Source organism: Ochlerotatus camptorhynchus, unplaced genomic scaffold (assembly GCF_037179485.1).
Source record: "Ochlerotatus camptorhynchus isolate MF236.1 unplaced genomic scaffold, CSIRO-AGI_Acam_v1.1 ptg000139l, whole genome shotgun sequence".
NCBI classification, from domain to species: Eukaryota; Metazoa; Arthropoda; class Insecta; order Diptera; family Culicidae; genus Ochlerotatus; species Ochlerotatus camptorhynchus.
The window spans coordinates 3065286-3081584 of record NW_027040629.1 but is presented as its reverse complement, the minus strand read 5'-3'; the positions used below and the strand labels follow the sequence as shown (position 1 = coordinate 3081584).

At 39.1% G+C, this 16299-nt stretch overlaps 1 protein-coding gene across 2 annotated transcripts; it reads right to left on the bottom strand.

Annotated features, from left to right (window-relative positions):
* Positions 1–20: 20 nt before the first annotated feature.
* LOC135700595 (probable protein phosphatase CG10417) lies at positions 21–14668 on the bottom strand. 2 transcript variants are annotated; one of them, XR_010517586.1, is made up of 7 exons: positions 14300–14668; positions 10096–11195; positions 9848–10035; positions 9605–9786; positions 9337–9534; positions 850–1284; positions 21–779 (listed from the first exon to the last, which is right to left on the bottom strand). XR_010517586.1 is itself a non-coding variant. In XM_065221124.1 (6 exons), exons 1-6 carry the CDS (start codon positions 14408–14410, stop codon positions 919–921), a joined length of 2145 nt encoding a protein of 714 aa, XP_065077196.1. In that variant the 5' UTR covers positions 14411–14668; the 3' UTR covers positions 21–918. The 2 variants fall into 2 exon arrangements, 1 of the variants encoding a protein (XP_065077196.1); XM_065221124.1 differs by having other exon boundaries at positions 21–1284.
* Positions 14669–16299: the final 1631 nt, after the last annotated feature.

Sequence of the window (16299 nt, the reverse complement as noted above, 5' to 3'; positions counted from 1 at the left end):
CGTCAACAAAAGGGCAGCCATTTCGATCGAAAGACACTTTATTGCCCTTTCTCTTGTAACTACAAATCTGTGTTATCTGTCGGCGTGTGTTGCGTAGGCATGCAGAGGGTGAAAGAGAGGGACTTGTAATGTTTGCAGAAAATGTATGTCATTTCCGGTAAAATATACGACCCACAGAGATGCTACTTGTTTGTTTGCCTTTCCACACAAAATATGTTATCAATCTTATTTTTGTTTTCTTTTGTTTCGAGTAATATTTACATAAGATGGAAAGTTTTGCTCATGTCTTTGTGTTACAGGTAAGTTTCACTACAGATACATTTCTTTTTGCCATCTAGACACTACTGTTTATCAGGTGAATGTAAAGTTCTTGTTCTGCCAATCTAGTAAAATTTTATATTATTGCATGATTCTCAATCGCTTTTTCTGATCGGGAATAATGCTGTAATTTACATTTGAATGATCAAATTTGTAAATCTGTCCAATACTTTAGCATAGCAAATCAACATAGGTGTGGCTTTGACGTTTGTTGGCATCGGCTACTCTCAAATACTGAACATACGCAATAGTGTCATTAAGTGTAAATGTGTTTGGCTACAACTTTTCATAATAATCTAGATCCATCTAAACTTACACATTAGGACAAATGGGTACTGATCAATGGTTTACAATTTAAAATCGTCCGGTGGATGGGCGAGAGTAGGATGAAACAGGGGACAGGAAATGCTACGAGTTTCCTGTACATGAGAAGGATCATCTTCGGTTGAATTCCGTTTTGGCTGCAGGTTTTGTAAGTAGATGACGGGGTATTTGCACGGAACTTGATTTCAGAGTAACAAAAGTACTTACTGCGCTCACGATTGAATGATAGATGTAGTTATATGGGTTTGCTAGCGTGTAATGCACTCATTGACAGATTCACGTTGAAGAGGATGCCATATTGTCATCACCGGCGTCCATAGCGGAACTGGATTCGATCGATGCCACGGCAGCAGCGGCCTCTTTCTCGTCATTGTTACTTGCGGTACCTTTGGTAGTCGTTTCACAGTTGCTGCTGCTGCTGGTGCTACCATTGCTACCCACCGTCGTTGAGCTGGCGTTTGATTCGGTTTTGGGCTTCTTGCAGTCGCTTTCAGTGCCAGTCGTTTCAGGTTCTGGTGAACAAGCTCGCTTCCTCGATGCCGCACCAGCCAAGTTTGGCTTGAACTGAACTATGATTGCGGTCATGTTGTCGCAACCGGTACCATCGCCCTTTGTGTGCGGTGCCAGGCAGTAATCGAACATCTACAATTTTACAGAAGAAAGAGCTAGTCAGTCATTCTAGATGCATACCTACTTATACAGAAGAAAAGAAGATTGAGAAACCCGAGAATAAATTATATCTATAAAATACACTGAAGCAAACAGACTTCAAAATTCCATCAAGAATGACGTTCATAAGTGAATACTGGCCAATATTGGTTTCATAAGACACTCATGAATTGCATGACCGCAACTCACGAATAATATTTGTACTACGAGGTATAGCGAAAACAACATATCAAGAAGACTGGCAACTCTTCCAATTTCTCATACGTCCGCTATGGGACAGGTACAATTGCGTTATCTGCGTTAGCGTTGTTATGATATACTTCGTAGATTGGATACTAGCGACACTCACGTCTCTTCTGAAATTCTCAGTTAGGCTACTTTCAGGAATAATGCTGGGGAGTAAATATTGGTTCCAATCTAAACAAGAGTAACAGAAGCATGACTGTCGCTATTCCCGGCCACGCCCATCTTTACCATAACTAGGGATAGGGAAGGAAATGTTGATGTAATACTTACTTAACGAGAGGCCACCGACTTAGCGACACCCTCATAAGTGCGGAGTTGGAGGGTTGGGTAGGGTATTCGGTTAGGATTCACCTCAAGTTGGCGATGCAACCAAAAGTATGTATTGTTTATTTGTTGTTTATTTAATCTCTCGATAGCCGGCTATCGAAAGAACATATTCATTTTGTTTAGTGATCATGAATTTTAAGAGTCATGACGGAGAGCTTGGGATTAAACCCATGATTTTCTGCTCAGTAAGCAAAAACGATCCCTCCAGGGTCATCGAGCATCTCAGAACCATAACGCTTCACGACAATACAGGACTACGTTTTCGCTTGATATGCAAATAGTTTCCGAGGTTAATGTTCAATATCAAAAATACAAATAATGATGGTGGCGATTTATTGTGCTGTGGAAGAGCTTGGGGTTAAATCCATGATTTTCTGCTCAGTAAGCAAAATAGATCCCTCCAGGGTCATCGAGCATCTCATAATCCACAGCGCTTCGCGTCAAAGTACGAATATATGGATGCACTATCTATTATTGAATAACTATTATTTACGATAATTACATGAAAACAATAAAATATAAACTACAAATAAAACGTGACTACTAAAATCTCAAAAAGATATTATCACAAATATATTTCACGCAACCAGGAATCTCAAAACCATTAGACGCTATAATGATACTCTGCACATGTTAGACACAAGAAGAGGCCAAAAACCAAGCGTCCGACACACAAAACCCGCCAAATCCACTTGCAGTCACAATCAACGATTCTACATATCGCGAGAGCTCACGGAGCATAAAACCGCTGACTGCGACACTCTGAAAGCGAAATTGATAGCCTCTATGCTTCAAACACCCGCCCTCCAATCTCCTCCCGCATTACAACATCTAACGAATTCAAAACTCCGAAAATCACTCATCTATAGCAAGTGAGTGGAAGCAACCCTGCATGCAACTATTCTCCATAATACACTTTTTCTGCCTATTTATCTTTCTATTAGGCCTGTGGACATGCGTAAGCTTCGAAACTTCTAACCAAACTGGGAAAATTTCAGATCGCAAAAAAAAACTTGAAAAAAAACTTTCAAAGGTAATTACAAGTACAAAAAATATTGATTATTTTACGCAAAAACGAGCAAGTAATATTGAATCTCTCTTAGCTAATGCTAATTGACTGTAACAAAAATAATATGTTTGAATAAAATAAAATATGAATAAAAAGATATGCAAAATTTACTAGAAGATCATAACTTTATTGGTGAGAAGTTTCTAATAAGTTCCTCTGTATACAGAACAAATCTGATACTATAATCAGAATTGCTCAGTCTGCATGAAGCAGCTGATTTTATCAAGGAAGTTCTATTAACAACCAAGAATTAATCGTTTAAGGCATACTGAAGCATTAAGAAGGTGATATGTGTCACTATAGGAAATCATCATCGTTGCAAATATAAAGAAATTAAACATAAAACTTTGCTTCAGTACCGTCAACCTCCATGTCCATGGGGAGGGAGCTGGTACAATTACGTTATCTGCCGCTCAAAGGTAAATGCTCGTATCGAATGTTATCGCGATGATTTCAACCATATAAGAAAGGTATGTGTATTTGCTTATTCTTCTATACATTGCTTCCACCTTCGCCCAAGCGCAGCGCTACTTTATCTATCGCTTGGATTCTGGCAAAGTAGCCCGTCTTCTTGATATATTGTCTTCGCTCTTAGTAAATTTGATTTCTCAAGCGTTAATATTACACTTTTTAATGTTTCATAAGCTGATTTATGAACTTCACTGTTTTGACTTATAAATTATGTTTCATCAGTCAAACTTGTTATTTTCATATAAAATCTTGTGGCGAATTGGTTCTTATGGAAAGATTTCCTCAGGATAGGTTTCGCTGTTTCAAGACGAAAACAAATTATTGGGCAGTAGGTACCTCACATGTTCTTCTTCCTTTGTATTCTAAAGTCCCTACTGAGACCTTATGCCGGCCTTCAACTTAGTGTTCTAGATACATTTCAACAGTGTTGTTAATTGAGAGCGTTCTAATACTGTACCATTTTTTAATTAGTATAATTGTGTGGCAAGTACAACCACAAATAAAAAAATAAAATAAAATAAAATAAATAAATTTAAAAGTATCGTAGTTGGTAGTATTGCCACCTGTGGCGCGCATATTTAAATCCCTTGCGTTCGACGTTTTCACACTACCGCCATCTGTTCAACGTAGTTCCCACCACAATGTACTCAAAATATGGCGGTAATGTTTTAGCGACGATGTTTTATAGTGAGAAATATTCAATGTGTCATGTCTGTTTGTCTGTGGTACTACCATAATCTATGCCGAGGGAAGTCGAGATAGTTTTCAACCAGAAAAATTCGTAGACCGGACCGGGAATCGAATCCACCTACGTTTATCAGCATGGTCTTGCTTTATAACTGCACCTTTACCGACTGAGCTAAGACAGGTCCCACCTCGGATGTGCCTGCACTAAATTTGACAACCCCAAAGTGTCCATTTAAAACACTATTGAATATTCTACAATCGGCTCAATAGATTCCGGAGATATGATCGAGACGCAGTCGTAATTGAATGCTATTAGTACCCTATCATATCTTACCGCGTCACCATCAACCCTAAAATTCCTGTTTTCTTCCGGAGGACGGTCCCATAGCCATCTGGGTCCATGTTTATGTCACGACCCCAAATTCATTCGAATGTTTTCGAAGATCTGTGGACCTCTAAGAGCAGTTTCATAAACGGACCACTTTTGCGGATGTTCTGGATCTTCCGGAGGATGCTCCCATGGCCATCTAGGGGTCCATGTTTATGTCGCGATCCAAAATACATTCTTATATCACAGTTCCTAATGGTTTAATAAAAACCCACAGGATCAGTTTCATGGATTGACCACTTTTACGGATATTCTAAATCTTCCAGAGGACCGTTCCGTTGTCTTCAGGACCCATATATAGGAACCATGACTATATTCTGGCTTATATTAACATTTGTGCCTATTAATAAAAATTATAGATCTTAAGCCACTTGCAAAACCTATAAAACACCTTTGAAAAAAAAACATGTAACGACTCTTTTCGTAGACGACCCTATTTTCAACTAATTTAATATCAAAATAATTTATAGACCCTAGGAATTCTAGTGGTATCATAACTTTTTAGATTCATCAATAAATGGCTAAGCTATGTCATTGCAAACTTGCCGTTACACGTTTTTCTGAGACTTCGTAGTCGGCGTAATGATTTTTATCCACCGTGTTGGAATGTTAATGCCTATGGACTAAACTATTTAAACAACCTTCACTGATCTACATTAACAATAATTAATGAATTCTAAATGGTATTTAACTCTGCACATCGTAATGTGTGCCGCGATATTTAGCTGTGCCGAAAGCTGTACCAAGTGTTGCGCCGAACGTGCCGAAGTAGGCCGAAGTGTCAATCAAGGAGTCAATACCTCATGAGTTTAGCAACCCTGAAGTTATAATGACTTTTGTGATAGTGTCTACATTTTCAACTTCGTTGATGATTTATGACAAACCTTGACGTTCTGAATTCGAAACAAATTGTATCTATTTTCATGATTTCCATACGTTGTATCGTTGTATGAATTCCTGATGTCTTATCCCACAAGGCCAGGTCCTAGTATCCAATGCCATCGATTTACATTCGGTATCCAGAGTAACCTTGAAAGAAATGTACCGCGTGACCTCCATACAACACTCATTAATTTGTTCAAAATTTGCGTAAAAAAGTCACAACATAAGTTCCAAACATGCGTTTAAACGACTAATCCACTCGTGTAAGATGCGTGCTGATCATAATGAACCATTTGCTCTATTTACTGATTCAGACTGTGCACTTATTGAAGAAAACCAAATTCCCAGATATTCCCTGATATTACAGTAATTTTCAAACAACATTACAGGTACAGTACCATCCTGTCTTAGACGACCATCAGCTATTACTTTCCTAAGATATGTACTAGAGTTTCCTGGACATTTTTTCATAAAATACCACATGGACCTTTAACCCATGAAGAGTGGTTCAGTACAATCTCAAATTGAATAAAGTGTTCGACAGGCACCGCATTTTTCTAGATTCACAAATTTTAAACGTGGTTAGCGCCAGGTAATCAGTTCAAGCAGAAACCGGGCTGTTACTATGATTGATAGCGATGTGTAAAGGAAACTGCAACCATCTCGATATGAATCTACATAAAAAGCTTACTAAGACCTTTTCTAAATGTATCTGAACTCAACGCTAGGTTATATATTTTGTCCCTTGAGCACATGTTGAGACCCAGCTTCACAAGAAAGTTATTCCGGATAATATGCTTAATCAAACGCAAATTCGCAGCCGAATGGTATGGATTTCCGGTGGGAAATCGTATAAACATTACTTTCATCTCAAAAATTATGTGAGTTAATTCCATCTCTATTGCATTACCAGCAACTTCACAATACTAAAACTTCACTGAGAACTGAGAAGCAAATTCACTGAGCTAACCAGAAGACCTAGAATACTCAATAAAGCCGCTTGTCTACGTATTTGTTTATTTGGTTCTACATCAACAGACTGGGTTTAGTCCTAATGATGGATTAAGCAATACTAGGAAATACAATATAGTCAAGAAGTAACAAGCTGCAAAGGCCGTGAAATCCAACTTAATTCCTAATTCTTAAAAATATATCACGGAATCTCTGACGCAGCGAGTCGCGTGCCAAGTGAAAAACAAATAAGGAAGCAACACGATTGAAAATCCTTTGTAGACCATTGATAGCACCATACGATCTCTAGTTTGTACGATGAAAAGGTATCATCAGCATTGCGTTGTTACGGAGTGCTCGTGGTTGAACATCAACGTCGATTTGTTGTAGAATAGAAGGACAATCGATTCTGCACAAAGAATCCAGGTGAATTAACTGGCACTGACTTTCGTAGCTTGGAAGTCGATGAAGATCCCTCCAAGGGCAATCGTCGAAGGGCAAACCAGATGAATCGTCGTTTCTACTCTTTGTACACTGTTTTGGTAATTGGGATTCCATACAGGGCAGCAGTATTCTAACACCGACCGGACGAGGGAGCAGTAAAGCGACTTCAAACAGTAGATGTCCGTGAAACTTTTAGCTATCCTGAAAATTAATCCGAGCGTTCTGGATGCCTTGTCGATCACGTACGAGATATGCTGGCTGTATGTGAGTTGACAATCGAAGATGACTCCCAGATCCTGATCCTTTATGTGATTCACACGTACGTCAACGCCTTCTAGGATATAACTGAATGTAATCGTATGTTACTTCCGTGAGAACGTGATTACTGAACATTTTGTTGGATTTACAACCATGCGGTTCAGTTGGCACCAATTAGCAAAAGCGTTGAGTTGGAGTTGGAGAAGGTGGCAGTCAGCGATGGCTTGGATTCGGAGATAGATTTTCATGCCGCCTGCGAACGACAGTCAAGGACGAAATTGACGTCGTTGAAATACACAAGAAATATCAACGGGCCGAGGTGGCTACCTTGCGGAATACCCGAAGTGGCAGGGAACGAAGCAGATCGGCAGTCGTCGATTGCAACTTCCAACTGACGATCAGATAGATAGGATGCGAACCATCGTAGGAGACTGCCGTTTATACCGGCGTTCGCTATAGGATGGTTCAACTTGTCGAAGGCGGCTGATAGGTCAGTGTAGATGACATCTGTTTGCATACCCAAGTAACATTGAGAGTTTTATTGAGGTTTTAAAGCATGCTACAAGTCTAAATCATGGTCTACAGAACCCTTATAAAACCGAAATTGTTACTTGGGTATGGTCTGTCATACTCTCCGTAATGTATGAGGTGAGACACAGAAGGTTGGAAGTAGTCGACCGCCCTGCCATGAAACCATGCTGGTCTTCGCTTGAAGTGAGAGACTAATGGTTCCATAACTACCAACTCGAACAGTTTAAATATGGCGCACAACGATGTGATGCCGCGATAGTTGTAGATATTTCTTTTACATCCCTTCTTATGCAATTGGAAACATCTCAAAATGACCTGGAAACCAGGAATGACCTCAGGAATTGGGTTGCCTTCAAGTGCAATAACTAAAGGAGGATGGTGTGGAACAGTCATTATCAACGGAGAAACAGCCATAGACAAATGCGGAGCAGTATCCTGAGCCGTGACGAAGCAAAGGTCTAAGCTACGATTGTTCTCATTAACCACGTGGTTGATTTGCTTCAGAGTGGAGATACTGTAATGATCCAAAAGACTTACAGCTCCAGAGTTAAATGTAGAAGGGTCGTGGTCCTGATACAGGAATCCACCGTAAGATGATCGCCAAGAAATTGCCGGTAGATTGAAGTCGCCAATGATTATCATCTCGTCAGGCGCTGTAGCGATCTCCATTATAGTTCGAATAGACTGACTGTGGGATTCAATTAGCGTAGAGTCGCTAGTTCGATCCGGAGGAAAGTAAACTACACACAAAAACAAAGTGCGGCCAGCGAGCTTAATGGAAATCCAAACTTGCTCCACACTATTCCATGAATCGTTTTCGATAACTTTTGCCTTCAATCCAGAGCCGACCGCTATGAGAACGTCTCCACCAGTAGATTTGCGGCTGTTGTGCGGATTCCGATTGCATCAAAAAACCTCACGTATCTTTGAATCTTTATTCAATCATAAAAGTGCTAATCCAAGCAGCCCACCTATAGCACCGTTCATATCATAGTCGTTGTGCGACGACGTGGTAACGTTGTTATGTAGCGCTCGGAGTTGGACGTTAACTTTTTACTGCCCATGGTTACGCTAGAGCACCATGAAATTACAACCGATTTTTGTAAAAAAAATATTACAACATAGTCTGTACGCCAAAAATGCTACTGGAACTGTTATGCCGCATATGGCAGAACACTACTAAGAAGGGCCTTAGGTAGCCTAATCAAGGCACGGTATTACCAAGCCAGGGGCGGCGGTTTCCCGGTTCAGTCGAGGCAAATCTCTTAGGGTTGGAAAATTTCTCGACTTCCCTAGGTATAGAATATGATTGTGCTTGCCACACACTATAGAAATTCATGCATTGGTTAGCATAGAAAGCTCTCAATTAATAACTGTGGAAATGCATCTAGAACACTAAATTGATAGCCGGAAAACGCTTGTAAAAGGTGTAAAAAGCTTAGAAGAAAAAGCTACGTTCACGGTTTTGTTTTCATTTTGAGCACGCATTTGGAATCTCGTACGCTGCAGATATAACAATGAAATCGTTTCCAACTGAGGCGGTGGTGTCTTAGGTGAAAAGAACAAAAAAGAAACCCGATTTCGATAATTTACTAAATCTACTGCTCATGAACTGAACTAAAATTTCCTAGCGCTAGGAAGACGGTTAGGTTTGTTTGTGGATGGGATCGGAGAAGGAATATGATAATGTCGGAACTTCTCATCCGATAGTTGCCCTCTTTAGTGGTTGTTGTAATAGGTTTCAAGTTGCAAATTTCACAGTATATCTTACCTCTTCACAGATATCCGACAGTTTTTTGGTTGGATCCGCAATGCGATCCTGCACGAACTCAACAACGTCGTCGCTGGTCATGAAATTCCAGATCCCGTCGCAAGCCAACACCATGAATTCATCATCCGGGCAAATAGTGATCTTCTTGATGTCCGGTAGAGCGGAAATCATCTGTTCCTCTGGTGGGAGCTTCTTGTTCTGTGCACCGTAAAAAAAAAGAAACACATGTAATTCACAGCACCAAAACATTACCTCATCTAAAGCATACCATCTTGTAGCCATGATCGCCGATAGCTCGCGAAAGGTTGAGTCCACCATTCACGCGACCGTCCAGTGTAACCCGACCACCAGCTTTCTGTATCCTGTCAAATTCGACTTGATCTTCCGGCTTGTGGTCAATGCTCATTTCCAACGCCTTTCCTTTTCGGCATACGACACACCGTGAGTCACCTACAATACACGGAGCATCGTTATATTTCTGTAAATTAGAAAAAAATCGAAATCTGCTAACCGGCATTAGCTACGAACAGTTCCTTATCATGCAGCAACGCAACAACGGCCGTGCAACCGCTGTCCTTGCCTGGCTCATCCGTGATGTTATTCATGAATGCTTCATCTTCCTCGTTCATGTAATCTTCCTCTTCTTCGTCATACTCGCCTTCGCCTTCTTCATCCTCTTCTTCTTCGCTTACTTCTTCCCTGAAAATTAAATCACATTTTGAAAATTGAAACATTCTACTCTATTAAACTGCCACCAACCCGAAGGCATCTTCTTCGCCATCCTCCGTGCTTGAAGTCTCGTTCGAATCCTGAACGGGTGGAAACTCGTCATCCGTTTCCGTATCGTCGTCATCGGAATCGTAAACCGCGAGATTTGGTACTCCGTTCTTTACGCTTCGTTTCTTCGCACCAACCGGTGCAGCGGAAGAGGAGGATCCCGCTGACGAGCTATCCACACTTGCAGCGCTCTTGCTGCCTGATGACGATTCCGCTAGATCAGGCATGTTCTTGTTGGTGCTGCTTTCTCTTGCGCTATTGCTTGAGACTTCCCCATTCTCCTGTGCGGAAACTGAAGATGATACTGCCGATTTGTTAGCAGAATCTCCGACATCACCGTTAGCGACAGGGGCAGAGGAACTGTCCGGAGCACATTCTTCCGCTTTTGCTTTAATGGCAGCGATTCCATCGGATTCGCTTATCTCATCGCTTTGGTCGACATTCTTCTTAGTTGCCGACGACGATGATTCCGGTTTCTGGGCAGCTTCTTCGGTTTTGTTGCTTGAGCTGCTCACAGTGGAGTCTGCAGCATCTGCACTACCGGGTTTCTTGCTATCAGCTTCGGCTGACTTCGAAGGGCCGGCTGTGGAAGCTCCTGCGTTGCTAGAGCTGGGTCCGGGCTCATCTCCTTCCGCTAAACCCTTTCGTTTGCCCTTCAGAAATGGCGATGCCGGCTTCGAACTGTTTCCTTCCTTTATCTTGCTGAGTGCTGGATTCTTTTTATCCTTTTTGTACATTTGCAACACCTCGTTTAGGGGCATACACGCCTCCTTGCATAGATCATCAACATTATCGTCCTCTTCCTCCTCATCGTCGTCTTCAATTGCTTCTTCTCCGTTTGTTTTATCAGACAATCTCTTCAACTCATCTATGACCTTCTCGTTGAGCAAAGACGCATCGAATCCTATGAATGCGTCCTTAAGAGCTTGCTCAAAGTCCTTTGCCTTGTATGATTGCAACTTTTTGAGAAATGTAGGAAGATGCAAACTGCAATAATGGGCCACTTCCGCTCCTCCATGTCCGTCATAAACGGCGAAAAATGATGTTTTCTCATCGTAGCTCAGGATGCAGTTGTGAGCGTCCTGCAGAGTGGATAAATGCATAATAGTTATTTTGATGATGTTAAGGTTTGTGTTCTACATCGAAATATTCCCATTTCCCAAGAAACCATAAGTAAGTTTAGGGGACATCCATAAATGTCGTAGCATATTTTTAATCAATCTTCCCTCTCGTAGCATAGTTTGCTATTCTTAACGCATGGTTGGTCACAACCTCACCTTCAAAGATGTGGGTGGGACAAGGTACCTCTTAGAACTTTTTTTTATATTTTTGGAATCGGACATGTCCCACCCACTCCTCTCATGTCCATCTTCTATTTTCTTCACAGAATATCCTCAAAGTTCTCTCTTTCTCTTTCTCCATGATACTCTTGTATAACTTCTGCAGAACACATTTTTAATTTACTGCAATGCTCTTCAAATTATAATTAATTCTTGAAGTATTACCTAGGATTTTTTCGGAGATTTCCCTTGAAAATTCACTTGGGAGTTTTCCTCAACATTATGTTTTTGTATTTTTCTGACATTATCATAAACTCTCCATCGAATTCTCTAAAAATCACCACCGAAAGATTCTTGAAATACTCCTCGGAGTTCGCTAGAACTATTTTTTTTTTAATTAAATTCACTTCGGAATTTTCCTCAGAAGCTGTGATGTTGAAAATTGATCAATGTCCGACATTATGAATAATTATCTTCTTCAAAATTTCTACAAGTGAAATTTTTTTTAGGTCCACAATTTGTTAAATAAATTTTATGTTTAATATTAGTGCAAAATATTTATCTCCCTGAAGCTGAATAAAACAAAAACAGTTCTCTGAATTAAATTTATCATCAATTTATCAATTTTTATCAATTTTGAGTTAGCATCATTATTCAGTTTATCTTTCTATGTTTTTTGAGATGTACTATTGAAAAAAAGTGGTTTGTTCAAGAAAAATGAAAAACAATACCAAGTCAAATTGTCCCACAGCGAAAAGTAACCACAAGTCAGTCCCACTATAAAAAAATGTGTTAGAAATGTTAGACAACACATCGCAGCATGAGATTTGTGTCAAGACAGATTTTGTCCACTTCCCCTAGGGTATCTGGAACATGTCCGGATGTGGCCAATATAGTTCTTACGATACTCAGTTTGACCACCAATGGACATGGCTTTGAATTATCATGTGATTTGACGTATCGCTTGATGAATTTTGATTTAAAAAGGATTTACCACTCCTCCGGGGATACCCGGAACATGTCCGGGTGTGGCCATCTTGGTGCTGGTTAGTCATCATGACTCTTATTGATCTGATTTTTGAATTCTCATGTGAATTGATTTATCGCATGGTGGGTTTGGCACGTTTATGAAAAGCTCTGGTCTGATGAAGACCCATACTCACCGGAATATGTTCCGGCCATTGCTCTGGAACCAGCGGAACAAATCCAAAAACATTCAATAACGTTCTATGGGACCATAGTATCTTTCTACTGTTCAATACTGTGCTAAACTAATCGTCAGCATCGTCATGGAATTGTGACTGACTTGCGGTTATTTTTCTCATTGACGTTAAATGTAATCGCAAGTCAGTCCCACTTTGATTTTGGCCATAAAATAAAAAAAAAATGATATTTTTCCAATATTGTTGGGTAAACATAGATGCATTCTATCACATTGTACGTTTATTTTTAAATTTATCCCTCCAACATAAGTGTCAAATCAGAAAACTTGAAAAATCTTTGAACGCCTTTTTCTCATTTCCAGTTTTTTTTTACAGATGGGACTGACTTGCGATTATGGGCAGTTAAGTAAGCAGTTTTTGGAGAAATACATTACTGGATCTTTAAATAAACTACACAAAAGATTTTTCAGAAGAAAATAAATTCCCTGAGGATTCCCGGTTTTGCAGGTTTTTGTCAGATAGTAGATATCTTGCGTTTCAAAGGTTATTTTTGAAGTAATCAGACTGTTTTTACATTTCTAACTATTTTTGCGTTTGATCTTTTGGGTAATCATTAAATCTAAATTGAGAAATAAAATTAATTTTCAGGATCTTTAAAAAGTATTAGACTTGAAGTAAAAATTGTAAATTTTCCACAATTGGATTTTGTTCAAAATTTGAAATGTTTCAGAAATCTCAGAATTTTGATTTGTTGCATGCACATTTACCTAAAGGGCACTAGGCCTAGGGTCATTGGACCGTATGTATTAAACCGACAGATTAACAATAGATTATTGTTTAGAAGCCGGAGACGAACCAGCCCAGGGTTGAAAGTCTCATAAATAAAGATATAAAAAAAATATTGTTAAGAAAAAGTTACATCCATGGAATAACATTTGAGATCTCAGACTGAAAAAAAAACTCCTGGACAACATGTTAGGATTCTGAAACATTGGAAAAAAAAATCTAATTTCAAATTAGTTCTACACGCTAAGATCCGGTATCAGGTTGAGTGTAAACCGCACAAACTCATAATATGGGTAAATATGATCCATATATGAGTTAGTTTAGCAAATTTGACTTAAATTTACCCATATTTAATTTTAAAAATCCACCCATATTCTGAGTTTATCCGGTTTACGCTTAATATGGGTAAACTAAATACGGTTCGAACAAAAACGAGAATATCCCTAATAAAAAATAACCATAAACGAACGATAACCCAAATCATTGAACTATTCCACAAATGGTTTGGATGATACCCAGAACACGTCGTTAAGCAAATTAACCATACAATTTTTATTAGGGATGGGTGATAGTCTGACTGAACGTTGTATAAAATTATTCCGTTGAGTGTAGGTTAGTCCTGAATATAAATTAATTATTGTTTTATTTAAGAATAAAACAAAACAAAACAATCTTTGATTAAACATATTGAATAATTTAAGAATCTGCACGGTTCTACTAGAATAATTAATCACGATGAAACATTATTTTACACCTCATCTACCAAACGCACCTCAAATGACAGTTCAACAACCACATGAAAAACCATGGCATCGTTTCACTCTCACATCGGCTTCTTCAAGCCGCACACTTCAAGGCAAAAAGAACCACAAAATCAGGAATCAAGATGCCGGAAAACGACCATGCCGAAACGCGAAAACATTTAATCCTACACTCCCATTTCTTTGCCGTACGTACCTCCTGGCTGATCCGCCAGCCTTGCATCGAGCTGGAACCGCAAGCAAGCAAATCATTTGCCTCTTCGCTCGAATCCTTCGTTGTGAGTGGTTCCGATAGATACGCGCCCATTTTGGCTTGCAGGCAGCAGCACTTTGCAGGAGAAAATTTGCACGTTCGATTTTAACCTAGTTCCACTGGATATCACTGTTACCTCCTGGACTTATTTTGTAACTTCCGGCTTCCGGATCGTTATGCACTTGTATCTAAACCCAAACGGACACGATTCAATAGCGTACATTAGAAAATTCACCGGAGATCTGCTTTTTTCGCAACGTTTCACGGCGGCGGCGAAGGAAGAAAACAGTTTCACACACATTCGACTGTCCGTCGCGTCCGCGACTTTATGGCTAGAGTTGCCAGAACTATTTTTTTTAATATTGGTATCATCAGTGCACAGAAATCAGCATAATTATCGGTAAATATTTTGATTTATTTACTACAGCTAACTGCCCGCATAAACACGAATCATAACTTGACCTTACTAAAAATGGTTATAATCCCTGCTAAACTTAAACTGAAATAGTCTTGGAACATTATAAGAACGTTTGTTTGATATAGTTTTAAAGCTAATGTATTATAATATAATACATTAGCTTTAAAACTATATCAAACAAACGTTCTTATAATGTTCCAAGACTATTTCAGTTTAAATTTTAGCATATTATGGTTCTTTGAAACTGGACCTTACATATCAGGCATAACATTTGATAACGGCACAAAAGCATTTGTAAACAAACTTTCTAAGGCCCTTTACACGTGAACCAAAGTACGCCCACGCAAACCAATACCACTTTCGGAAAGATGATAGTTGCCCCTATCCGATGATGTTGTTGGTTTGCGTGGGCGTACTTTGGCTCGCGTGTAAAGGGCCTTAGAAAGTTTGTTTACAAAAGCTTTTGTGCCGTTATCAAATGTTATGCCATTATATATATTTTACTGTTCGGTTCGTTAATCGGTTTATCGATTATTCGAATGAAAATCGGCCAACACTACACGGTAATCGCAAAATACCCAATAATGACTACAAAGTAAGCATTTTCGAGAGAGACTGGGACTACCCATTCAATGAGTAAATATATTACCTATTTATGGGTATTTGCTACTCAAAAATGAATACTTACTACTTGTTTTTGTAGTTGCAATTACTCATAAATGGGTAAAATTTTACTCATTTAATGGGTACACAGCAAGAAAAAAATACTCAAAAATAAAGTTAAAAAAAACTCAACGTTGGGTTCTATCATTTGAGGTCCGCCGTTGAGTAAATCAGAAAAGCGGCGTCGGTTAAAATTTACTCAACTATTGAGTAATAATAAATAAACTCAAATTTAAGTTTATTTTAATTGAGGTTGCTCTTATGCGACTTTAACCATTTCATTTTCACAAGCGTTGATAGACGAGTGGTCAACACACAGGCTCCGTAATCTCAACGTCCATGGTTCGGTTCCAGCCTGCTCAGTTTTATTATTTTTTTGTCAACTTCAGGATTACTCAAAATTGAGTTTTCTTATTTAACTTAATTTTACCTAGCCCCACGGAAGCCACGTGATGAGTGAAAGGAACTCAATTTTGGGTACTTTTTTCTTACCGTGTAGTCCCAGTTTCCCTCGAAAATGCTTACTTTGTAGTCATTATTGAGTATTTTGCGGTTACCGTGTAGATGAAAATGAAACGTCATTTAAAATACATATAAGGAACGTACATAAATAATGATACAATTTGAAAGGGACCGGGACTAGTCACAAATTACGTCCCAACGGAAACTGAAATAAACACGAGTGTTCACCGGTTGAACTACCGATTACAAATTTATAACATTATTTCACTCGTTATTATCCCAAATGGTCATTACCCCGAATCCCTTGCGAAAAGCTATTGATTATATATGTTCATTATATATTAAAAGAAGGGAATATTCCTTTCTTTATCATACATCCAAAGAATTAATTATTTTCTCT

What these genes read in the sequence shown, in the direction of transcription:
- LOC135700595 (XM_065221124.1), bottom strand. Translation starts at nt 14,410, where the DNA reads ATGGGCGCGTATCTATCGGAACCACTCACAACGAAGGATTCGAGCGAA. An exon ending in GGCGAAGAAGATGCCTTCGG is followed by an intron (nt 10,036 to 10,095) that starts GTTGGTGGCAGT and finishes TTTAATTTTCAG; the next exon opens with GGAAGAAGTAAGCGAAGAAG. An exon ending in GCGATCATGGCTACAAGATG is followed by an intron (nt 9,535 to 9,604) that starts GTATGCTTTAGA and finishes TACGGTGCACAG; the next exon opens with AACAAGAAGCTCCCACCAGA.